Source organism: Pteropus medius, unplaced genomic scaffold, assembly GCF_902729225.1.
Source record: "Pteropus medius unplaced genomic scaffold, Ma_sr-lr_union100, whole genome shotgun sequence".
NCBI classification, from domain to species: domain Eukaryota; kingdom Metazoa; phylum Chordata; class Mammalia; order Chiroptera; family Pteropodidae; genus Pteropus; species Pteropus medius.
This window is the reverse complement of record NW_024345600.1, coordinates 3,995,237-4,020,645: the sequence shown is the minus strand read 5'-3', so window position 1 is coordinate 4,020,645 and position 25,409 is coordinate 3,995,237. Positions and strand designations below refer to the sequence as shown.

Sequence of the window (25,409 nt, the reverse complement as noted above, 5' to 3'; positions counted from 1 at the left end):
AGACCAAGTAGGTTTCTGGCTTTACTTTTGATCTTTTCTCTGTTCAGTTTCAACTCTCCTGTCTCCTTCTAGTCACCTTACCTTCCCTGTGTCCATGTGTGGCCTTCATCACCTGAGTTCAGGCCCAGTACCTCAATGGGAATGACATTGGGACTGTCAGGGCACTGGCAGATGAGAAGCAGCAGTGGAATTCAGCTGGGCGAGCCTAGGAGCATTAAATGTAAGCATCTGTATTACTGGCTCTCTCCCTTGCTTTTTCTGTAACTTCATTTGTCAGGGGGACTATCTGGCATACAGGTGCCTGAGGAATTTGCTGCCCCCTTGTCCCTTGGGTATAGTCTCTCCCCTGGGCTCAGGGTGGGAACACGTGGTACAGAGCAGGAAGGAGCCCAAATAACCCTATGCAAGCCTTCAAGGGGGAGGAACTCTGGGATCAGCAATGTTCTACCAAATATTCTTCAGACCCTTCATCCCCAGTTGTGGAGAATTTGAGCCCAGGGAAAGAGACCAGAGAAGAAAACTAATCTGGAACCTGAGCAGTACTAGAAGGACATGAGGGGCTCAAATTTCTCAAGACATTCACTCTTGCTCTACGTAGCTCAGCCAAATGGGTCACACTGTTCCTCTTGGGAACTTAATAATGATGGTAAATGCTTGTGAGAGTCTGATGATGGTTTCCTCTACAGAAATCTTTAGTTCCTTTCAGTTAGTAAATCAAAGGCAAACAAAACACAAAATCCAAGTTCAAGGCTGCGGGTCTTCTCTGCTAAGGGAGGTTTTTCCCCATGTTACTGATGGACAAATAGATTCAAGAGGATTTGTCCAATTGTTCAATGAGCAGAAAGATGAAGTTGAGCTCAACAATCAGGCACTGACTTCCTAGTCCAAGGCAGGTGTTAAATCTTACTAAATAGAACTGGTAAAGATGCATGGCCAGAGTTAAGGGAACCAACCCAGTGGCTAAGAATCCATCCAGGAATCCCAGAAGTCAGATGGGTATAAATAATCCATCTCCACCTGGGTGCTGAATTGTGGACAGTGGTACTCAGTGCCTACAGCCCTCAGCTTCAAATGTAATCTGTGCTCTGTCCTGACAGACACATGTTTACTTCCTCTGGGAGTGGGAGTAGCCCACGTCAGTCTCCTGAGGAGGCAGCAGGTGAAAGCACTAGAGTTGTAGGAGCCCAGAGGCTGGGTCCTCAGCTCAGCTCAGCTCTCCACCAACCTAGCCATGTGGTCTTGGGCAGGTCATTCACTTCCCCTGGACCACAGCTGTATAGGTCCCTTCTAGCTACAAAGTCTAAGGCTACAGTTCAGCTCAACTTCTCAACCTGGGTTTCAGTTCCAGTGTCCATACTCATGGGTGTAGTTCTAAGTGGAGGCTGGAGCAGGGCAAGGGGTGCCCTTATTTTCATCTAGGTGAGTCACTAGTGTTTCACAAGCTTTCCCATTTTAGTTCTGGCTTTCAGACATACACATTTTCACCTCTGCTCTCTGCTCTTGGGTGAGGACTACACTTCAACTCAGTACTTATTCCTAGGGCCTGTGACTGTAGTTCTGTCCTGTTGTGGGAAATTTGTTAGCAACAGCCTCTCAGTGAGGTGCTCAAGGACCAGCCCCCGGCACGTTCTGACCTGTCTGCCATTGTAGGTTGAGGGCCAGGCAGCAGAGACAGGAAGGGAACTCCTGGCAGGAATGCTAATGTTTTATTTCTGGTCAGCTCTCCAACTGGGCCCAGTCTCATTCACAAGGGCCAGCCCCTCGGCCCTCAGCCCAACATGTCCAGAGGACATGGTCAGACTGACTCAGGTTATTTCCCCCACCCCAGAAAATTATAGGTTGGAAGAGGCTAAAACTTGGTGAGAGACTATGAATTATGTAGAGGAGTGAAATGACTACAGACTGACATGAGCAAGACCTGGCTCTACCACTTAGCTATGAGTCTGGGGAAGATTCTTAATCTCTCAACATCAGTTTCTTGCTTTGTGAAATGGGCCTTTCTAGGAACTGGTGGCAGTAGGATCATGGATTCATACCTCAGAATTGTGAGAACTGAGTACAGAGAAAGAATTTCACAGTGCATGGGCTGTAAAAGACTGAGTTCTCCCCAATTACTCTGCCCCAGTCTTGCTCCTTCAGTTCTCTCTGTGGTCCTTATTCCTGGTTCCATCCTCAGGACTCCTAAAATACCTCCAGACACAACCTGCCTCCAGACCTCCATTCTCCCATCTACCAGTATCATCTTTCACCTTTCCATGCCTCAGCTTCACAGACCAACAAGCGGAAACAAATGTTTTGGGCCATTCTGACCCAGCCTTACTTGCAGCTCTGGATTTTCCCCCAGCTCCTGGGGTAACAAAGGGCTTCTCTCAGGCCATTCCAGTTGGGCTAAGGATAAGAAAAAAGTAGGCTTTGTCTACGGCCATGCCACCCTGAACAAGCCCAATCCTGTCTGATCTCGGAAGCTAAGCAGGGTCAGGCCTGGTTAGTACTTGGATGGGAGACCACCTAGGAAGACCAAGTGCTATAGGCGTAAAAAATAAAAAATAAGGGATTGTAAGCTGACAAGGTCCTTGAAATCTGTGAGGTCAACCAAGGGTTGCCTCACCTGAAAAAGAAAAAAAAAGGCAAAAAAGTAGGCTTTACCTCTCTCCTGCTTAGACATCGCTGAGATCTTCAGATAAGAGAGGTGGGAGTCAGGTGAGGCTGCACTAGGAGAAGAGGAGGGTAGAGACAATTAGGCCTAGGAGGTGCTGAGAGGTAAGAGACATAACCAAGGAGTCTGGGGGCACTGGGAGAGAAGACTTCATATAGCTAGTTTCCTTAAGGAGCTTCCCAGCTATCTTCCATCCCTGGGAAGAACCTATGAGGGGCATGGAGCTCATGTGACTTGAAGAAAGAGCACTTGTAGGGGCTGGGATGCAGAAGACTGGTATTGCTGCTCAAGGTGAGCCTGCAGCCCCCTATGCAGAGTGCTGACAGCTCTGAGCTTTCCCAGCCTCAATGTCTGGCCTTAAATAGTATCTTGGGGGACAAGGAGAAGCAGGTAAGTACTTCCCCTTTTGGACTCAAGCCTTTCCATCTCTCTGGACTGTCCCTGAGATGAGATGACCAGGGTTAGTACAGTTCCTTGCCCTTTCTCTGTCCTTTATGGTTCATTCCTTCTTCTCTGAAGACCTTATCTCTTAAATAGGAATAGGGTTCTGCCCCTGGTTTATGCCAGAATCCATTCTATCCTCTTCATCTCTGTCACCTATCGCCTGGAGAATTTGCAGGTTATGGACAATTATCCCCAAGACGTCAGTGCTCTCCAGCCAGGAGGCCAGCCAAGTATCTGAGGAGTCTGAGACTAGGACTTTTGGACACATGAAGCTAGAGGATGGGAGAGAAGGGGGCATGGGAAAGGGCTGTAGAGATGAGACTGAAAGGAAGAGAAATACCTTGGGAAAGGTCAAGGTGACAGTGAGGTGGCAAATGGTTTGATGAAAGTAAACAAAGCTAGGTTCTTAGAGAACTACTGGTGAACTTAGATAAAGATATCCTGGATTTTGGGAGGTAAGTGGGGAATTCCAATTTACAGGGAATGTGTCAGGGAAGAATAGAAGCTGATTCCCAATACAGCTAACCCTTGATTTAAGCAAACTAAGTATATGATGTAACTTTAGGGTTGAAAGAGATCTTAGAGATCACCTTTGGACTTTCCCAAACGTGACAGCAAATCAGAATCAGTACACCAGACCTACTAAAGCAGAATCTCAAGGTTGGAGAGGATTCCAAGGCAACTTAGCAACAAATTACACATATCATCCAAACCCTGGCTCCTATTTTACTGTGGAAGAAATAGGGGTGACTTGTGGAACATCATACAGCAACCTAGCAGCATGGCAAGAACCAGGACTCAAATCTAGATTGACATAAATGATACTAATGTGCTGTACAGAATGATTTATCATGGGGGTCCTTTAAATAGAAAGTTCCTTGATGACTTAAATTTAAATTTATATTAAAATTTACCCAAGTAATAACATAGTGTTTAAAATGATAGGCTGCTAGTAGCCCAATATGTCTGTTTTTAAAATATATATTTTTTAACATACAGTAAAATTGCTGTGTATAGTTTCTGTGAATTTTAACTCTTATAGATTAGTGTAAGTACTACAGTCATGATCAGAACAGTTCCATCCCCCCCAAACCCTCTCCTGCTGTTCCTTAACACCCTTCCTGCAATCCTAACCCTTGGATTTGTTCTCCATTGCTAGTTTTTCTATTTCCAGAATGTCATATAATGAAATCATTCAGTAGGTAATCTTTTGAGAGTGGCTCTTCACTTGGCTTAATACTTTTGAGATTCATTCACGTTATGTGTATTAATAGTTTGCTACTTTTTATTGTTGAGTAGCATTCTACTATGTAGTCTGTTTATTTTTCACCGGTCAAAGACCATTCTAGTTGTTTCCAGCTTTTGGCAATTATGAAAAGAGCTGCTATATTTGTGTCCATGATTTCGTGTGAACATGTTTTAGTTTCTTTAGGAATGAAATGGAATGGGATTGCTAGATCATATGGTAAATGTATATTTAACTTAATAAGAAAATGCCAAACTTTTCCAGAATGGCTGCACCATTTTGCACTTCCAACAACAATATGAGAGAGCTCTAGTTGCTTTGCATCCTTGCCAGGAGTTGGTATTGTTAGTTTTTATTTTATCTAGCCCGTTCTATTAGGTTTATAGGTTTTCTCCTATTCTAACAGATATCTTATCATGACTTTAATTTGTATTTCCCTAACGACTAATGATGATGAGCATCTTTTCGTGTGCTTATCTGCCACCATTATAGCTTTTTTGATGAAGACACTTTATCAAAGAAGGCACTTCATCAAAGAAGCTATAATGGTGGCAAATAAGCACACGAAAAGATTGTATTGTAGAAATTGTATTACTGTGTTGGGGGAGTGTTTAACTCTTTTGGCCATTTTTCAAAATTGGGTTTTTTTTTTTTTACTGTTGGGTTTTGAGAGCTCTTCATATATTCTGGTTAGAAGTCCATTGTTAGATAGGGATTTGCAAATATTTCTTCCCATTTTGTAGCTTCTCCTCCTCTTAATGTTGTCTTTTTCAAAGTGAAAGTTCTGAATTTTGATGTTCAACTTACCACTTTTTTCTTTTATGAATCATATTTTTGGTGTCATATCTAAGAATGCTTTGCCTAACACCTAGTAACTAAGATTTTCTCCTATGCTATCTTCTAAAAGTTTTCTAGTTCTATATTTTATATTTACATCTCTCTTCTTAAGTTGGTTTATCTCATCTAAGTTGTTGAATGTATGTGTGTAGAATTGTTTGTCATACTCCCTTACTAACTTGTTAATGTCTGTGGGGTATACAGCGGTATCTCCTCTTTTATTCCTGATGTTGGTAATTTCTCTCTCTCTCTCATCAGTATGGCTAGAGGTTTATTAATTTTATCAATCAATTCAAAGAATCACTTTTGGTTTCATTGACCTTTTCTGTTTTTCTGTTTTCAATTTCACTTATTTTTGTACTTATGGCTTTCTTCTGCTTGTTTCTTTTTGCTCTCCTTTATATACCTTCTCACGGTAGAAGTACAGATTGTTAGCGTCAGACCTTCTTTTCAATATAAGCATGTGATGCTATAATTTTTCCTCTAATCACTGTTAGCTGAATCTCATATATTTTAATATTTTTTATTTTTCTTTTTGTTAAGTTCACAATATTTTCTAATTTCTCTTTGAGCCCTAGGTTATTTAGAAATGGGTTGTTTAGTTTTCAAGTGTTTGGAGACCTCCCTGTTAGCATTGTTATTGACTTCTAGTTATAATCCCATTATGGCCAGAAAAATACTTTATATGATTTCAATTCTTTTAAATTTGTTGAAGTTTGTTTTATGACCCTGGACATAATCTATTTTGGTAAACGTTCCATGTACACTTGAAAATAGAAATTGTATTACTGTGTTGGGGGAGTGTTCTATAAATTTTAATTAGATCCTGTTGGTTGATGGCATCATTCAGTTCTATATACTTCTAGATATTTGCTGATTTTGTTTACTTGTTCTGTTGATTACTGGGAGAGGAGTTTTTAAATTTCCAACTCTAATTGTGGATCTGTCCATTTTTCCTTTGATATGTTTTTGCTCCATGTATTTGGAAAACTGAACTGTTTATCAATATGTAATAGTCTTCTTTACCCCTGGAATTTTCTTTCCTCTGAAGTTAATTTGTCTGATATTACTATATCCACTTCAGCTTTCTTCTGAGTAGTTTTTGCATGGTATTATCTTTTCCCATCCTTTTACATTTAATCCACCTATGTCACACTTAAAAATAGGTTTTTTGAAGAAAGCATATAGTTGGATCTTTTTTTAAATCTATTTTGATAATTTATCTTTCAATTGTTGCATTTAGGCTATTTATACTTAATGTAATTATTACTGTTTGGATTATTTCTCTCATTTTATTATTGGTTTCTGTTTGGTCTTTTGTTTATAATTTCACTAGCTTTACTTTCCAGCCTTCTTTTAGTTTATTTGGATATTACTTAGTATTCCACTTTGATTTTTTTCCGCTAAATTTATTTTTTTCTTAGTGGTTGCTCTAGGGCAGGATTGGCAAGTTTTGTTTTTTGTTTTTGTTTTTTTTTGCAAAGGATGAGATATTAAATACGTTGGACTTTGTAGGCCCATAATGTCTGTTGCAACATTCAACTCTGATGCCATAGGATGAAAGCACCCACAGACAAAATGTATGAATGAAGTATAACTATGTTCCAATAAAACTTTATTTACAAAAACAAGTAGTGGACAGGATTTGGCCTATGGAATATGGTTTACTAATCCCTGTTCTAGGGATTATAAAATATATACTTTATATACTCCACTTGGAATTTGTATTTCACCACGTCAACTGGAGAAACTTTACCACTACGTAGGTCTCTTTGCTTTGTCTCTTTTATGTTGTAGTTGTCATATGTATTACACCTACAAATACTGAAAACCCTGTGAGTCTTATAATTTTTATTTCCAATGGTTATAAACATTTTAAAGAACTCAAGAGAAGAATAATCTATGTTTACCATTTCTGTTGCTCTTCCTTCATCCTTGATGTCCCAAGTTTCTCCAGTTACCATTTCTCTTCTGTCTGAAGAACTTCCTTTAGCATTGCTTTTAGAGCTGATATGCTGGTAAAAATTCTTATACATTTTCTTCACCTAAGAATGTCTTTATTTCAAATTAATTCCTGAGTGATATTTTCATTGGGTATAAAATTTTGAGTTGACAGTTTTCTTTCAGCACTTTAATGTTACAGTTTCTTCTGGCTTCGTTTCTCATGAGAAATATGCAGCCATGAGTCATTATTCCCTTATATGAACCATTTTTCTCTGGATGCTCTTAGGATATTTTAAGTTTCTACAATTTGATTATGATGTGTCTGGTCATGGGTTTCTTTTGAATATATCCTGTTTGCTGTTCACCAAGCTTCTTGAATCTGTATGTTTGTCTTTTGCCAAATTTGGGACTTTTTTTAGCCATTTCTCCTAATAATTTTTCCATTCCATACTTTTTCTCACCTTCTACAACTCTGTTGTCACAAATTAGACCTTTTTGTATTGTCCCACAGGTTTTTTTTCCCACACATATTTTTTGTTTGTTTAGAGTACATAATTTATATTAATCTATCTTCAAACTCTTTCCTCTGTCATTTCCTTTTTGATGTTAAATGTATACAGTGAATATTTTATTTTGGTTATTCCTGCTTTTCAGTTCTAATATTTCCATTCGGTTCTTTATATTTTTTCTTTGCTGAAACTTTCTAAATTTCCATTTCTTTCAAGAGCATTCTCCCTTCCTTCTTCCAGTATGGGTATATTAATTGCTTTGAAGTTTTTGTTTTAAATTCCAACACCTCTGTCATCTTGGGATTGGCTGTCTTTTCCCTAGAGAGTTTCTGGTATGCTGAGTAATTTTAGACTGTATACTGGATATTCTGATTATTTTGAGACTCTGGATCTTGTCAAAATCCTAGAGAATGGTTTTTTTTTTCTTTACTTTTTAAATGAGCAACCAACCAGGTTAGGTTCAGACAGCAACCTGTCTTCTTTGAATTGTGATTCCAATGTTGGTTTAATTTTCTGTGGTGCTATTTGGATCAGTCATGCATGTGTACCACACAGTAGCCAGTCAGACCTGGACAGCAGTCCACCCTGTAGCTCAGTTCACAAAGCTTTGGTAAGCTGTCTTGGGTCAGATCTATGCTTGTGCAACTTAAGAGATGAGCCCAGGAGTTGACACACGACTCTATGGGACTCGTCTCTTGATTTCCTTCCTCTCTGCCTGACATTTTCTGGTTCTTTGGGGCTTACCTTCCTAATTCTCCGGCCAGAAAGTTGGGGCTTTCGTTTCTCTGCTCTGTTGGGCATTTCTCACTATGTATCTGGGCCAAGCATCAAGAGAAGAAAGGAAAAAGCAAAGGAAATTTGCCTCACACTTGTGGGACCACACTCCTGTGGTCAGATAACGGTTTTCCTCCCTCATAATTTTAAGTGCCTGTCCAGTCACTGTTGCTGTCATTGTGTTGCTTTTATTTTGGTTAAATAAAGAGAAAAGAAAAAATCAGGAAACTTTCCACCATCCCTGACCCGTAGGAGTCCCTTTCCTGTTCCTCAAACCTTCAGTACAGGGCTACAAGAGTTCTTTCAGTTCACACCTGATGTACATTTCTAGGTTTTAGGCTGCCTTTGAGTCCATTCTGGGCAATACTGGAGGAAAAGGGTGAACTCACCATTGGTTTAGTGGAACTTTGAATTCTGGTTTCTTTCTCCTTGCTACCATTTGCTTCTCTGAGATCTGAGATGGCTATCCCATGCATTCCATCCAGGAACATGGGAAACACAGGGTGGGGTGTACTTTCTCCACATACAATTTGTGTGACCCTGAGCAAGTTACATAATCGCTATAACTTTTTTTTTTTTTTTTTTTTACACCTACAGCACTTGGTCTTCCTAGGTGGTCTCCCATCCAAGTACTAACCAGGCCCGACCCTGCTTAGCTTCCGAGATCAGATGAGATCGGGCGTGTTCAGGGTGGCATTGTCGTAGACTATACCTCTTGTCATCTTTAGAAGAGGATAATAGTTGCATCAACCTCAGAAGTTTGTCGTATAAGTTAAATGAGTTTATAGATACAAAGTACTTAGAATAGTGCTTGAACACAGTAAGCACTTAATACTAATTGCTTTTATTATTAGCAATTATCATAGAACTATTAGAATATACAGACGGGAAAAAGACAAAAATCACCCAAAACCCCAATGCCCAGAAGTGTAACATACATTATGGTTTTATATTATCTCAGATTTATCAGTCAAGATATATTTACCAACTGATTGGACAAATGAATAAGTTAAAGTATAGGACTGTATTCCCTGCCCCATCCCCCAAATTATGCATATTAGGGAATAGGCAGTAGGTCACGGGATGAAACCTTTTTGCCTCCGGCCCTTCCTACCCACTATTTCTCCCCCCCCAAATGCTCATCCTTTCTCCCTTTTATCTGGTCAACTAGTACTTAGGCTTCTAGTTTCACATCCTTGGAGAAGGCTTTCCTGACCCCAAGCAAGACATAGATGCCCTGGTTAAATGCTTTCATGTCACTCTATACTTCTTAGCACTTATCACACTTTTATATAACCATATACTTATGAACCTCAAAGGACAAGTCCTCTCTTGCCCTGTACTCAAAGTTTTGCCTTTGCTCATCCTTCTCCCTCATATAATGATCCCGGGCCTCCTTACCTGTCCTGCAAGACCCTGTGGAAGTCTTTTTAGCAATAATCTGGGCAAATCTAATTATATAAATGGAGCTTCACACAGAACTGAGTTGACGAGGGCAATGAAGGCACATTTCTACTCCATATCCCAGAAATTCTAATTCAGTAAGAACTGAGGTGAGAGTAGGGTCCAAGAACATGCATTTTCAAAAGCTCCCCTGATGATTCTGATGCTAGTAGTCCACAGAAACATTCTCTGTGGTCGGAAACTTCTGACATGGCTTCCAATGATCCCTGCTTTCTGACAGTCACTAGGCTGGACCTGGTGACTGGTAAAAATGATGAGATGTCTCTTCTGTGGTTAGACTACAAAAGGTTATTTCACCTTGCTGATGTGGTCTCTTGCTCTGACAGACAGGGCTACCTGGGTGGCCTGTGACCAACAGTTAGCCAAGAAATGAGTTCCTCAGTCCAACCACCTATGAGGTAGTGAATCCTGCTGACAATCGCTGAGAGTGCTTGGAACCTAGTCTTCTCACTGGAACCTTGAGACAATATGGACTTGGCTAACACTTTGATTGTGGCTTTGTGAAAGATCTGAAGCAGAAAACTCAGCAGTTAATAAATACGTATTGTTTTAAGCCACTAAGTTTTAGGGTAATTTGTCTACAGCAATAGATAATACACTGCCTAGACTTACCTCTTTAAACCCCTTTCTATCCATCCATTTTGGAAGACGTACCTAAGTGGAGAATTTCTGATCTCTCTTTAACAGGATTACATGAAATACACACGGTATACATTGTCTCTGCTCCTCATGTGCATAAAGATGTACACCAGTCCAACTGCCATTTTTAGAGACTTTGGCATAATTTTTTAAGTGTCATCTGTTTCATGTCCATGAACTCTGAATTCTCATGAAGAGAATTCCTCCTCTACTTACCCTAAGACCATCTAAGATTGCTGCATGGCAGGGATCAGCGTGTAAGAGTGTGTGCAAGCAGTGATAAGATTCTTGGTTGGGAAGATTTTCCTGGTACCCTGGGCTTGGTTACACATGGAATCCCTAAATTCTGAACCAAATTTCATGGTCAAAAACTGAGCTCAGAAATGAGAGTTCTGTGTGGTTCTGATACAAAAACTGAAGCTGTCAACTCTTTCCCCCTTAAAATTCTATAAAGTGAAAGGAATCAGGTTGAACTCTCAAGCTCCTTGAAAGCAGGGACAGTGATCATCATTTTGTATCTCCAGTGCCTATCACATGTTGGTGCTTAGTAAGCATCCACTGCTTCTGAATGAACGCTGAGATACTGAGCAATTTGTCCAAAGTCATACAGTCCAGGACTCAGCACATAGTATCTGGTTCTCTTCTTTTCCCAGTACTTTGCTTTAGAGTGGAATGAACTTTCTTCCCATCCACAAATATCAAAAACAGAAGATACCCAGTTCAGGGCATGTTTGTAGATAGACTTCTCATAGATTTATTTCTGTGTTATGTTATATATAGATATATGTATATATACTTTTTTTTATACAATCTGTATCCCCTTCCCTTTTCCACCAAACTCACAAAAGGAAGTATAAATCCTTCTAGGATTGCCATCGGGCTTTCCAAGATAGCCAGCGCCAAGAAAGAAGCATCTCTCGACATCTCAAGAAACAGCTGCCTTTCTTAGGCTCTGGGGTCATTGAAGCAGCAGCGTCCCCAGGACCCAAGGGAAGGCAAGAGGAAAGGAAAACAACTGTAGTGTAACAGAATTCTAGGATGAAAGTGTCCAGTGACTCCTAGAATGGCAGACTGGCTCCCAAAACTCTCAGGGTGGGAATAAAGGTGGCTCTACAGATGGTGGCCAAATAGGCTGGGGACAGGGAGTTGGAACTGGGGATTAGGCATGCAAGTGTGGGGTGGTAGGACAAGAAACACATATGGATTATACTGGAGATATAGCAGCCCCACCTGCTCAGTGACATATAGTAAACCAAGACAGATGCTGGCTCTTCAAAATATAGGGGAGAGAGCATGGCAGGGAGGTGAGTGAGACAATGGGACACATAAGAAAGTCACATAAAACAAAAAGTACCAACAAAAACATGACTTGTACTTGCCTCCTCCCTAGAGAAGGTGTAATCTATGCTTGGAGGTGAGGGAAAGAAGGGAGGTGAAGGGTTATGAACCTAGGATTATCAGCTGGCCAGGGGCACAGGAAGGCTCTTTGAGGATTCCTAAGGGGCAGGCAGGCAGCTGGGACCCCATATCCCCAGGGAAGAAACGACAGTCCCTTCAGTTCGACTTGGACCAAATCTTGGCGCTCCCTCGGAGCCTGGCAAAGGGAAGAGAGAGAGAGAGGCTGCAGGGAATTCCCTAACCCCCGAAGGCTTCCCCCGTTTCCTACCCCCATGCAACTGACTAAAGGGAGTGTGGCAGTCAGGTCTCTGAAGGAAAAGCAAGACACCCTGGAAGCGAACAGCTCCTGCCACATTGGCTCACCCCTTGCCCTTTGAGGCTTTCTTGCTGGGCTGGCGCTGGTTGGTGCCAGCAGCTGGTTCCCTTAGCTCAGTCAGGTGTTGCTCAGGGTCCTGAGATGTGGCTGCGGCTGCTGCTGCTGTTGTAACTTTAATGGTTTTTTTAAGGTTGGCGACCTACCAGGATGAAAGGAATGGGAGATAACAAGCTTCCAGAACCTGACAGTCCCTGCCCACCTTGTCTGTCTGCTACAGCCACTGTTCAAACCCCTCTGTATTAAACTGGCCCAGGCTGGAAGAGTTTGGGTCTGTCTTGCTCTCCTGCCAGCTCACCTCACTCTCAATCTGCTGCTTCAGGCCCAGCTGCTGCTCCTTGTGTTGGTTGGCACGGCTCACCTGCTCCTCAATGCCTGACAGCACTACCTCGCAGCCCACACACCTGCAGGAATCAGGAGAGAGAAGTGTCAGCAGAAGAGAGCTGTGATCACTGACTCACTAAAAACAGACTCAGAAAGAACTCTAGATTCTGGTAGCCAAAACCCTGAGTTAGAAACCCTCGCCAGGGCACCTGGAAATCACCTGCAACAATATTCCTAGGAGCCAGGAGGACATTCAGGTAGGATAAGAGAGGTATAAAGAAGTGTCTGAAGTGATGTGCAAGATGAGAGTAAGAACTAAAAAAATGGGATATGAGATGCTAAAGAGAAAAAAAAGGTGTGTTAATTAACTAAAGTTAGACAAGGACACAGAGAGAAAAGCAGAAGTGGAAGAGGCCCAGGGCCTATGGACAGTGCTGGTTATAGACCAATGGGTTGAATCCAGCCTAAGACAGGTGACCAACTTCCTGGCGAAGATTCTCTCAAAAGTAACACTCCCCTTTCCCTCCTCTAATTACTACACCAAGGACACCATCTCCTTGCCTCTCAAGCCTTCCTCCACTCCCTTCTTCCCTCTGAAGCCTCTGGAGGAATGAGCTTATTTCCCTTCATCCTCTTGGATTCCACCTCTGCAGCCCAGTCCACACCCCTCCAAAGCACCACTCCCTCTGAGGTGAGAAGGAAAAGTGCCAAGACACAGGTCTCACCATTCCTGTAGGGTTCGGGCAATGGCACTGAGGTCCTGGCGCTGGATGTCCCGCCCAATGCTGTAGTCAACCTCCAGCCGCTGATTGCGCTGGTCCAGGGAGCCGCGGAGCACGTCGGCATACACGGCCTCAATGACGAGGTCTTCTAGCTGCCGCACGTTGCGCAGGGCAAGGGCCTCCAGCAACACTGCATATGGGATACACTGGGGCCCGGGGAGGTCGGGCTGGGATTTGAGGTTCTGGCGCAGAGAAAGGCTTCCAACATTCTTCCCTCCTTTCCTCAGCCTAGGCTCACCTGCCTACTCTCCCCTCCTACTAAGTCATTCCCTCTAAAAGGCTGGTTCTAAAGCAAAATAAAGTATTCCCACCTGAAAAATAAGAGCATGAGGACAATCTAAATAAAATGTAAGACTTATGCTCTCCTACTACCCTTATCTCCCACACCAGAGAGGAAGAAAGCAACATTTGCCTGGGTATCAATCCTCTGACCACAGCTCAGGGTAACACACGACTTTGGTCAAGATCAGCTTGACATAATGGGAGCATGTGATGGAAGACATCTGGAGTTACTATTTATCATTTATACTCTGCCTACTTTCAAAGAGATTTCTCACAATAGAGAGTCTGATTTAAGTAAAATGAGAACAATGGGAGAGTCTAGTAACAATTGGAAGAGGGCAGATGGGTGGGAGAGGGATATTTAATAAAAAGTCTCAACCTAACAGGAAACAAGAGATACTTCTGGGTTACATATTCCTTATTCTAGCACACAGTAGCCTAGCACCTCACCAGAGAGAGCCTTGTTCCCAGCTCTGAGCACTAAGGCTGTTTGCCTGGGACTTTCTATAGTGGGGAGGAGGTTGATCGTTGAATAACACAGTGATCACTGACTCACTAAAAACAGACTCAGAAAGAAACATTCAGTGTTCAGCATCCTAGTTGTTATTTGACCCAAAACACAAAAGATGTTTTACTTAGAACTTAGGCTGATTGAAAAATAAAAACAAAACTAAGAGAACAATATTTAGCCTAAAAGGCTGCAGATAATGGAGTTCAGATACAAACTTTAGACGGACATGGCAGGGGAAGGCAGGAAGAAACCACAATGTGGTTAAAGGCTGTCTGAGTGCAAATTCTCCTCAGATGGGCCCTTGTGAAGGTACATACAAAAGGGTGCTCTTTGGCTCAGGACTGAGGGGGACTGTCACTCACCTTGACTTTGGCAGCCAGGGTAACAACTGACAGGTGTCGAAGCTTATTCTTCTGAGCCTCTGTGAGTGGGGGAAGATTCCGGGCTTCAGCTAGGAAACAAGGACAAAGTGTAGGAAATCTTGATATCTCTATTGTGGAAAGGCCTAGCCTCCTTCCATTGTTTTTTTTTTGTTTGTTTTGAGTCTTCTATACTAATTCAAGTCTTGATCCTGACCCTGTGTACCTAAGGATCTAAGTAGAGTATCCCAGGAATTTCTTCTAAGTCCCTCCAGAAATTGCCCTTCTCCCATTTCCACTGCTCTGGAGCTCCGGCCCCTCTGGTTACCTAAGTAGTCAGCATACGTCCCGTAAGCAAACACCGTGAGCAGTCGAAATGTGGAAGCGAAGTCACTCTCAGCCAGCTGCAAGAATATGAGGAAAGAGATGACAGGAAAACCTCTCTGTTTACCCTTCTCCCAGCCTTACCCTGTTTCAAAACCCACTTTCTAACCCTATTTCCCCGCTCCATTAGCTCTCCCAGCTCACTGAAAGGAACTTTCTGCCTCTCTGATCACTCTCTGCATTGGAAGGCCTCCCTTCTACCTCCAGGCCTTTGTTTACACTACTTCCCCAATCCACAATGTCCTCTTCCTCCATATGCCTCCAATTTCTACCCTAAATTCAGAGTTGAAAACATTCAGTGTTCAGTACCTAACATACACACACTGCAAATAGTGTTTGGTCCTTAGAGTGCGTTTAATAATTGTGAATTTGACTATCTTTAGGCAGTTTGCTATATTCCCCAATTCACCAGACTCCTGCCTCAGCCTCATTCATCTGTGACAGCTGCATGGCCTAGGCAGCCACTGGAATTTGTGCCCTCTGCTTTAGACCTGCCTCACCCAGGGAGCTGTCATCTCCCAGGGCAGCCCACCCAGATCTCTCCACCTACCAATAATCATTCATTCTGGTACTTAATCAATCAAATCCTACCTAAGGTTGTTACCTAAGCATATCGTTCTTTACAATAAGATTACAGACCCAGTCTTTGGTATCCCACTTAGGCCTAGCAGAGCAAAGCATGTAGTTAGCTCTCTCAATAACTACTCGCTAAATAAATATTTGTACATATATATCCACTCATCTGATCTCTGTAACTGGAATGTAAGTACTGTTGTCTTACTTTTCTGGCATTCCCAGACAACTAGAGGAGGGATAAACAGGGACCCAATCCAATAAATGCTTTTTCTTCACCTTGATTGACTCTTTAGTTCCACTGCAGAGGAAAGGGAATGAAGGCAGTTTTCTCCATACCACAGTGACCTCCAAAGGCTAAATCCACTGGCTCAATCAATGGCCCTCAACAACCTAACTCATAGTTTGCCCACATACCATTGTCATAGCATTTCTTGGTACTTGGGCTGGGGTCAGAAATCTTGGTGACCCACCCACTCTGGACTTTAAAACTCTTAACTCTGCCACTTCTGTGTGAGCAGTTTTCTCTGCTGTCTTCCTAGCACCTTGCCACATGTCTTGGGAAACAGACGCTTTCTACCTGATCTAACTTAAGTGAATCAGCATTGGTGCAAAGGGGGATGACAGAGCATGCCAATTTCACATCTATTCCTTTCATCTGTACCAGACTTTACACTTTCCCATAATCTCACCTGACTTCTACAGTAATGGTGAGAGGCCATATCAGCTCCTTTTTTAAAAGAGAAAACTGAGGCCCTAAAATAAAAGTGACCTGATGAAGGTGACATGATTAAGAGCTCCTAAATTGGTGGAAACAGGCTGAACTCAGGTCTCCTATTCTGAATCACATCACCTTTTGCTTAAAAATGAAAAATATCGAGTTTTACAGATCATTCATCCTCAATGGGAAACTCAGAGGTTTACTTGTGTACTTACTCTTGCAAGATGCCAGTTAAGCATCATCCTATTCTTGTTCAGCTGAATGGTTATGGGGTTGCAAAATGAGCCCTGCCCACCCATTCTCAAATTCAAACTTTAGTCCCAAGTGTCCTTGTGGGTTATCCAGGCCAGGAACCCACCTCTCTAACATTAGGCATATCCAGCAGTTCCCCAAACACGTAGACACCGGGGGCCTCCAGCACTTGGTGGATGAGTGTGGCCAGCGCGGCCCCCTTGGCTGACTTGGCCAGAAGCAGAAATTGCTCCTGGTTCTGCCCTGTCACCTTCACCTCGGCACTCATGGCTGCACTGAGCTGGGGGTACCTGGGCTCAGGATGTCTGGAGCTGCAAGGAAAGAGGATGTGAAGCTGGAGGTTCCTCAACATTGGAAGCATGGGAAGCACGGGGCCAGGAGCTGACTGCAAGAGGCTCCGAGTCACTTCCGCAACGAGGAATCAGAGATGGAGCAGTGTAAAACTTGGATCTAGGAATCCTAAAATCAGCCACTTTGAAGGAAATCTGTCTGAGACAGGGTTGCCACGCCCACCCTCCTCCCATCCCTGGGCCTAATCGCAAACTCCACCACATGCACCCCATTGAACCCCAAATCACAAGGTGCATGGGAGAAAGGCTGTCACATGGTGTCCAGACCAACGACGACGCTACCTCAAATCTCCACTTGTGCCCCCGCAGGTGCCCCAACCACGTGACCTCACCCTCACGATCCTTCCACGTGGCTCCACCCCCTCCCTTAAAGAGGCCACCCTGGGACCGTGGGCTCCCGCGACTGCTGCGTCGTAGCCTAGAATAGACTGCGGGTGACTACCTGGAAGCTTCGTATTCCAAAGCACCGGGAGGGGCCGCCGCCGTCACCTCCGGCAGCTGTTCGGAACCTTCCTGCCACCTCCCTGCGGGGTCCCTCTGGCCACTAAACTCTATGGTTGGCTTCCGGCTATACTTCCGTTCTTACTAGGCCAGTTTGGGGCGGAAAACGCCCCGCTCCCCGCCTTCCCACGGCTGAAGCTCCTGTGAGCGACACAGATATTCTACCCTCTGATTGGCTGTTGAGAAAAGACTGACGAGCGCCTTTTTTTTTTTTCCTGCCTTGTTTCAATAAAACTTTATCGTTGTCCAACGCTGGACGCTAAATACGGAGGGAATCTGTGGTCTCAGGCAGGTACCAGATGGTTCTGTATCAGCTCAAAGCTGCCGGAAATCAGGAGATCCGGGCTGGGGCTATGCGGGGTGCCTGAGATAAGCGGAAGGCTGTAATGGAAAAAGAGAAGGAAAAGAGAAAAAAAAAAGAGGAGGATTTGAGGAGAGAGGAAGGAGATCATAATCAATAATAGAAGTTTAGCAGCAGAGATCATTTGAGTAGTTCAACCACTCGTTTTTTGAGGAGCAAGAGAAAAGAAGTGGAAAAGGTAAAGAAAATAATAGAAAAAGGAGAAAGGAGATATGAAGGGAAGTGATGACATGACACATAAAAGTGAGGAGTAGGAATCAAAGACGGTAAAATATCCAAAGTTTGAAGAAACCAATTTTGAAATTGGTTTGAAATCTTACCAATTTAAAGATGGAAAGAAAAATGAGGAAAGAATGAGAAAAGAGCCAATTATGTCCTGTTATGTGCCAGGACTTTATTTTTTCAACTTTTAAAAAACTTTTTTTTAAAGCAGTTTTAGGTTTACAATAAAATTGAGAGGAAGGTAGAGATTTCCCATATACCCCCTGCTCTCACACATGCATAAACCTTCCTCATAATGAACATCACTTACCAGAATGGTACTTTTTTTTTCTAACTAAGCATGAACTTATAGTGATACATCATAATCACCCTAGTCCACAGTTTACCTAAAGGTTCACTCTTGATAGTGTACAATAAGTGGGTTTGTATAATGACATATATCCATCAATATGAGTATTTTCACAGCCCTAAAAATTCTCTGTGCCCTGCCTATTCATCTCTCCTGAGCCCTCTACCCGCCGACATTTACTAACCTTTCTGTTGTCTCCATAGTATTGCCTTTTCCAGAATGTCATAGAGTGAGAATTGTACAGTATATAGCCTTCTCACATTGGCTTCTTTTACTTTGTTTCCTCCATCTTTTCCTGGCTTGATAGCTCATTACTTTTTAGAGCCAAATAGTATTACATCGTCTTTACGTACCACAATTTGTTTATCCATTCACCTACTGAAGGACATCTTGATTGCTTCCAAGTTTTGGCAATTATGAATAAAGCTGCTATAAACATCCATGTGCAATTATTTTTGTGTGTGGACATAAAGTTTTTACTTCTTTGGGTTAATACCAAAGAACATGATTGCTGGATCATGAATAGGTGTTTAATTTTGTAAGAAACCATCAAACTGTTTTCCAAAGTGGCTGTACCATTTTGCATTCTCCCCCAGCAATGTATAAAAATTCCTACTGCTCCACATCCTGGCCAACTTTTGGTTTTGTTAGTGTTTTATATTTTGGTCATTCTAATAGGTGTAGTGATATTTCATTTTAATTTGCATTTCCCCAATGACATGATGTCGAACATCTTTTCATATGCTTACTTGCCATCTGTATATCGTCTTCGGTGAAATGTCAAGGTCTTTGGCTCATTTTGTAATCGAGTGGTCTGTTTTCTTATTGGGTTTTAAGAGTTCTTGGTATATTTTGGTTAACAGTCTTTTGTCAGATTTATCTTTTGCAAATATTTTCTTCCAGTCTGTGGCTTGTCTTCTATTTTTCTTGATATTATCTATCATAGAGCAGAAGTTTTTAATGAAGTCTAGCTTATCAATAATTTCTTTCATGTATCGTGTCTTTGGTGTTGTATCTCAAGGCCATCTAGGTTTGTTCTTATATTATCTTCTAGGAGTTTTATAGTTTTCAATTTTGCATTTAGGTCAGTGATCCATTTTGAGTTAATTTTTGTGAAGGATGTAAAGTCTGCATCTAGATTCATTTTTATTTTTTGCATGTAAATGTCCAGTTGTTCCAGCACCATTTGTTGAAGAGACTATCTTTGATCTGTTGTATTGCCTTTGCTCCTTTGTTAAAGACTAGTTGACTATATTTATGAGGTTCTACTTCTGGGCTCTCTGTTCTGTTCCATTTATCTATTTGTTCTTTTGGCAATACCACACTCTTGATCACTACAGCTTTCTAGTAAGTCTTAAAGTCAGGTAGTGTCAGTTTTCCAGCTTTGTTCTTCTCCTTTAATATTATATTGTCATTTCTGGGTCTTTTGCCTCTCCACATAAACTTTAGCATCAATTTATTGGCATTCGTAAAATAACTTGCTGGGATTGGAATTGAATCTATAGATCAAGTTGGGAAGAACTGCTACCTTGACAATTCTGTGTCTTCTTATCCATGAACATGGATTATCTCTCCATTTAGAAGTTCTTTAATTTTGTTCATCAGAGTTTTATGGTTTTCTTCATATAGACCTTATATATTTTTTTTATTAGATTCTCGCCTAGTATTTCAGTTTTGGGGGTGCTAATGTAAATGCTATCGTGTTTTTAATTTCAAATTCCACTTTGTATCCCGAAACTTGCTATAATTGCTTATTAGTTCCAGGAGGGTTTTTTTGGTTGGTTCATTTGGATTTTCTATATAAATGATTATGTTATCTGTGAACAAAGACAGTTTTATGTCTTCCTTCCCAATTTGTATACTTTTAGTTCTTTTTCTTGCTTTATTGGATTAGCAAAGATTTCTAGTATGATGTCGAAAAGGAGTGGTGAGAGGGGACATTTTTGCCTCATATCTGATCTTAGTGAGAAAGTTTTGAGTTTCTTGCCATTAAGCATGACATTAGGTGCACAGAGTTTTTGCTGTTTGGTGTTGTTCAACGTTTTATTCACTCTTTATGACAACCCTTTGAAGTGCATATTAATATCTCAGTTAACTTGTGAAAATACCAGGGATCGCAGAAGTTAAATATTTTGTTGAAGGTCACCAGTATAAATGGTGGAACTAAGATCCAAATGCAAGTATGTCAAATTCCAGCACCATGTTAAGAAAGAGAAGAAAATGGAAAAAAAGAAAGAAGTGGAAGAAATAGATAACCTGAGATCTAGTCTTGATTCAGTCTTAAATTAGCTGTGACCTTAAAGCAAATTGTGTCATCTGTGGTACCTCATCTTCCATATTTGTAAAGTAAGAGATAAACAAAAATCTCCAAGGCCAATTCTGATTCTGATGTTTCACGGTTCTGTCTGTGATAAAAAGGAGTAAGACGATAAAATGAGAGAATAATTAATAAGTGAAAAAGGAGAATTTGGAGAAAGAAGGGAGAGGGGATGGACTAAAGTATGGTTAGAAAGAGCAGAGACAAGAGGAAGAAGAGTAGATGTGAGATAGAAAAGAAAGAAATAGAAATGAGGAAAGAAAAGGGGAAAGTGGGAAGAAAAATAAAGATGACCTTCAAGGGGAGGATGGGAGCTAATTAAACTTAAACATATCCTAGGATGTAACATTCATTCATTCATTTGTTACTAAGTGACAGTTATGTACAAGGCCATGTGCCAGGTGCTGTGTTTTTAATGCTAAGGTTAGAAAACAAGATGCCCTTACATAAAGCTAGAGAAGCTGACTGACATCCAAGGAGTCAGACACATAATAAAATATTTATCAGTGATTCAAAAGGTATATATTGAGCACCTCTTATTGCCAGGCATTGTTCTAGCTACTAGAGTTATAGACAAAATACCTGCCCTCTTGGTATTTACATTCTTGTGCTGAGACTCAGGCAATAAATACATATATGCACATATACATAAATAAAGTCAGGAGGTAATAAATATTATGTAGAAAATAAAACAAGAAGAGAGGGATAAAGAATGCAGGAAACATTTGCTATTTTATATATGGTAATAACGAAAGGCCTCTCTAATAAGGTAACAAATGAAGCAGAGACTTTAGAAAAAGAAAAAGGAGCAAGTCATATGGATTTCTGTGAGGACAGTGTTGTAGACAGAGCAAACTACAAGTGCAAAGGCTCTGAGATGAGAACATACTTGATATGTTTGGGGAACAGCAAGGGGGCCTGTGTGTCTGGAGATGAGTGAGCAATGGGAGAGAAGTAGTGGACAAGATCAGAGAGAAAACAAGTTGGCCAGATCATATCAGACCTTGTGGGGCATTGTATCTTACTCTGAATGAGATGAAGGATTTCAGCAGAGGAGTAACAGGATCTAATCCATATGTTTAAAATATCATGATGGCTGCATGGACAGAAGCAACAAGTCCAATTAGTAAGCTACTGCAATTATCTAGGGGAGACATGGTGGTGGTAACAATGGAAGTGAGAAGTAGTTGGTTCTGAATTTAATTTAAAGCTAGAGTGAACAAAATTTGCAAGTGAATGAGATGTGAAGTGTGAAAGGAAGAGAAAGAGCTAAGAATCAAAGTCATAGAGGCAAATTTCATCAAACCTTAAAAGTGTAGATCATTTTAATCTTATATAAACTTTTTCAGAAAATAAGAAGAGAAAGGATACTCCTCAACCCATTCTATGGAGCCAGAATTACTTTGATAACCCAACCAGTAAAGGGCAATATTAGGAAGGAAAATTACAGGCCAAAGTCAGTTATTAACAAAGAAACAGAAATCTTCAATAAAACACCAGGAAACTGAATCTAGCAATATGCAAAAAGATCATAATCTAAGACTAACTTGAATTTATGTCAGGAACTTAAGGGTAGCTTAATATTAGAAAATACATTCATTTTATTCATCATATTAATAGATTAAAGAAATAAATCACAATCATCTTAATAAATATTTTTTTAAAAGCACATGATGAAATCAACATCCATTTGTGATCAAAAAATCTTTTAGAAAACTGGAAGGGAACTTGTTAATCTGATAAAGAAATGCCTGGTATCATCAATTCTATTCAGTCTGGTAATAAGCATCCTAGCCAGAGTAGTCAGACAAGGAAAAAAAAGTTAAAGGATTACATTAAAAGAGAAACAAAGCTGTTACCATGTACAGAGAATGTGGAGATGTTATAGCATATGTAGAAAATTCAAAAGAATCTACAAATAAATTATTAGAATAAGAGTTTAATAGGGTTGCTGGACAAAAAAATATACAAAATCAAATATATATCTATACATAAACAACAAACATTTAGACGATGAATAATTTTAAAAGTTACCACTTGCAATAGTATGAAAAATATCAAATACCAACATATAAATGTAACAAAATATGTGTAAAACCTGTATGCAGCAACTTACAATTTATTGTGAGACACTGAAGGAGACCTAACATAAATGGAGATTATCATGTTCATAGATTAAAAGTTTCAGTATCATGAAGAAGTCAATTCTCCCTACAGTGATTTATAGATTTGGTGCAATCCTGATCAAAATCCCAGGAGGCTTTTTTGTGAGTACGTGGAACTGACAAACTGATTCTAAAATTTATGTGGAAATGCAAAAGGACAAGGATAGCCTCTTGAAGATGAACAAGGTGGAAAGACTGACTTTACCAGATACCAGGCCATAATTTCAAAGCCATAATAAATAAGATAGTATAGTATTGTCACAAGATAGATAAATTGACCACTGGAACATAATATAGAGCTCCAAAACATATTCACACATATTCACACAGACAATTGATTTGCACACACATTTTAATGTTGTGACAATCAAGTATCTATATGAAAACATAAAACTGAACCCCCACCTTAAACCATATACAAATATCATTCTTCACTATAAGACAGACTAAATGTAAAAGGCAAATTAAAAACCTTTTAATCTATGGCCACGCCACCCTGAATGTGCCCGATCTCTTCTGATCTCAGAAGCTAAGCAGAGTTGGGCCTGGTTAGTACTTGGATGGGAGACCACCTAGGAATAACAGGTGCTATAGGCATTAAAAAAAATTGTTAAGGACCTTTATTTTATAATGTACACCTGAAAATTATATAATTGTATTAACCAATGTTACCCCAATAAGCTTAATAAAAAAAAAATTAGAAGATGATATAGAAATATATATAATTAATTCAGGGTAAGGAAGTATTTCTTAAGACTCAAAAACACTAATCATAATGGAAAAAATAGATAAATTCGACTACATTGATATCAAGCATATCTGCTCATCAAAAGACAAGCCACAGAAAAGAAGGCAGCATTTGTGACATATATAACGGACAAAAGATGAGTCCAGGATGTATAAAAAACTCTTACAAATGAATAAGAAAAAAAAATTGACAATAAAAATTATAAACGTGAACTAAAGATCTGAACTAGCACTTTACAAGAGGAAATCCACAAGATCAACAACCATACAAAAAGGTGCTCAACCTGATTAGTAATCAGAGAAATGCATAATATTAAATCCATAATAAAATATCATTGTATGCACCAGAATAGCTAAAATTAAAGTATGAAAATATTAGGTGTTGACAAGAATATGGAGCAACAGAAATATATACAATTAATGAGAGTACAAGTGGTTAAACCACTTTGGAAAAGAGTTTAGCATTACCAAATAAAATGGAAGATCCCCTATGATGCAGCAATACCACTCCTACATATATGACAAATATTATTATTACATATATATCTTCAAAAGTAGACAATATTTTAAAAAACAATGGAATAATAAAATAATATTGGGGAGGTAGTGATTATAAGGAGAAGGCGGGGCAATGAGAGGATGGGGGATGCAAGTTATTGGCAACTTTCTAATTCTTGAGTTGGGTGGTAGGTTCACAGATATTCATTTTACTTTCCTACTTTATAACTAACATATATATTAGTATATTGTGCATCAAATTATGTATACATACAATTATATTTATCTATAATATAAATACATATTATATTTGTTTATGTATAGTTAAAGATAATAAAGTGAGATAAAAGAAAATACTAACCAGCTATACAGACATTTAAAAAAAAGGATGACTCCAGGGTTTTTATCCTGATCAACTAGAATAATGGCGATGCCATTTCTTAAAAGAGGAAGTACTAAGGGAGGGGCAGGTTTGCAAGTGTGAGGGAAGGGAAGGAGCCAGGCTGGAGATAAAAGTTTAGGAGTCTTTAGTAAAAAACGATATTTAAAGCCCAGAGACTGAATGAGAACCCCTGGGGTGTGACCACAGAGAAGAGAGCCAAGATATGGCAGTCAGAGAGATGAAGAACTGGTAAAGGAGAAGGAGAACCAGTGCGGGAGGACAAAAATTAGGACAGTGTAGTATCATAAGTCAAATAAGAGGGTATTTCTAGAAGGAGACGTGATCACCTGTATCAAAGGCTGCTGATCGGCAAGTAAAATGACACTGACAATTGACCTTTGAATTCTGAAGCATGGTGGTCAGAGGTAGCCTTGACGGGAGGAATTTCAGTGTGGTAGTTTGCGCAGGAGCCCGAAGCGGTGTGTTCAAGAGAGATTGGGAGCACATCCATAAGTCAGAATACTATGAGGATGTGTGAAAGAATGACAAAGTTCCCTCTTCATTGATAGGGGATGATAGCAAAGATACATCATTAAGTCAAAAAATATATATAGAACAGTGTACATGGTATGCCAACTCTTATGTAAAATAATGGGGAAGTAAGAATGTATATTACTATTTGCTTATATAGGCATAAAGAAATTCTGGAAGAACACTTAGAAATTAGTCACACTGAAGGCAGAGATGGAAATTAGAAAGATGGCGGACGGGGGGTGCGGTTTAGATGAAGAACTTTCATTATATGCCTTTTTTCATATTGAAAACTTTTTTTGCACATGTAAATGTATTACCCATTCAAAATAATGAATTACAAAAATTAAATGTTTAAGTTAATAAAAGAGAAAGAGAATGGGAGAAGTGGAAGAGATGGTGAATGGAGACAACCTACTGCGATGCTTTGCTTTGTAAAGGGAAACAGAAGGGCAGATGCTGGTGGGGGTCGTGGAGCTAAAGGGTTTGTTTTAAGCTGCCAGAAATTACAGTG

At 40.4% G+C, this 25,409-nt stretch overlaps 1 protein-coding gene, 1 non-coding gene and 2 pseudogenes across 4 annotated transcripts; 2 read left to right on the top strand and 2 right to left on the bottom strand.

Annotated features, from left to right (window-relative positions):
• The first annotated feature begins 2,414 nt into the window (after nucleotides 1-2,414).
• Nucleotides 2,415-2,533, top strand: LOC120611810 (uncharacterized; annotated as a pseudogene).
• A 6,465-nt stretch (nucleotides 2,534-8,998) lies between these two features.
• Nucleotides 8,999-9,117, bottom strand: LOC120611763 (5S ribosomal RNA). The gene has a single exon (XR_005655279.1). It is a non-coding gene; the product is annotated as a 5S ribosomal RNA (ribosomal RNA).
• A 2,115-nt stretch (nucleotides 9,118-11,232) lies between these two features.
• COPS7A (COP9 signalosome subunit 7A) lies at nucleotides 11,233-17,409 on the bottom strand. 3 transcript variants are annotated; one of them, XM_039874184.1, is made up of 8 exons: nucleotides 17,265-17,409; nucleotides 16,579-16,783; nucleotides 14,871-14,946; nucleotides 14,546-14,634; nucleotides 13,334-13,536; nucleotides 12,583-12,688; nucleotides 12,275-12,426; nucleotides 11,233-12,107 (listed from the first exon to the last, which is right to left on the bottom strand). In XM_039874184.1, exons 2-8 carry the CDS (start codon nucleotides 16,738-16,740, stop codon nucleotides 12,068-12,070), a joined length of 828 nt encoding a protein of 275 aa, XP_039730118.1. In that variant the 5' UTR covers nucleotides 16,741-16,783; nucleotides 17,265-17,409; the 3' UTR covers nucleotides 11,233-12,067. The 3 variants fall into 3 exon arrangements, with proteins under 3 accessions (XP_039730118.1, XP_039730120.1, XP_039730119.1); XM_039874186.1 differs by having other exon boundaries at nucleotides 17,155-17,377; XM_039874185.1 differs by lacking the exon at nucleotides 17,265-17,409 and adding an exon at nucleotides 17,105-17,227.
• A 5,806-nt stretch (nucleotides 17,410-23,215) lies between these two features.
• On the top strand, nucleotides 23,216-23,334 carry LOC120611792 (uncharacterized; annotated as a pseudogene).
• Nucleotides 23,335-25,409: the final 2,075 nt, after the last annotated feature.

Excerpts from the sequence above, each read along its gene's own strand:
- COPS7A (XM_039874184.1), bottom strand. The coding sequence starts at position 16,740 with ATGAGTGCCGAGGTGAAGGTGACAGGGCAGAACCAGGAGCAATTTCTG. Across the intron at positions 14,635-14,870 it reads GACGTATGCTGACTACTTAG|CTGAAGCCCGGAATCTTCCC; the intron begins GTAACCAGAGGG and ends CTTGTTTCCTAG. Across the intron at positions 12,427-12,582 it reads AGCAGCAGATTGAGAGTGAG|GTCGCCAACCTTAAAAAAAC; the intron begins GTGAGCTGGCAG and ends TCATCCTGGTAG.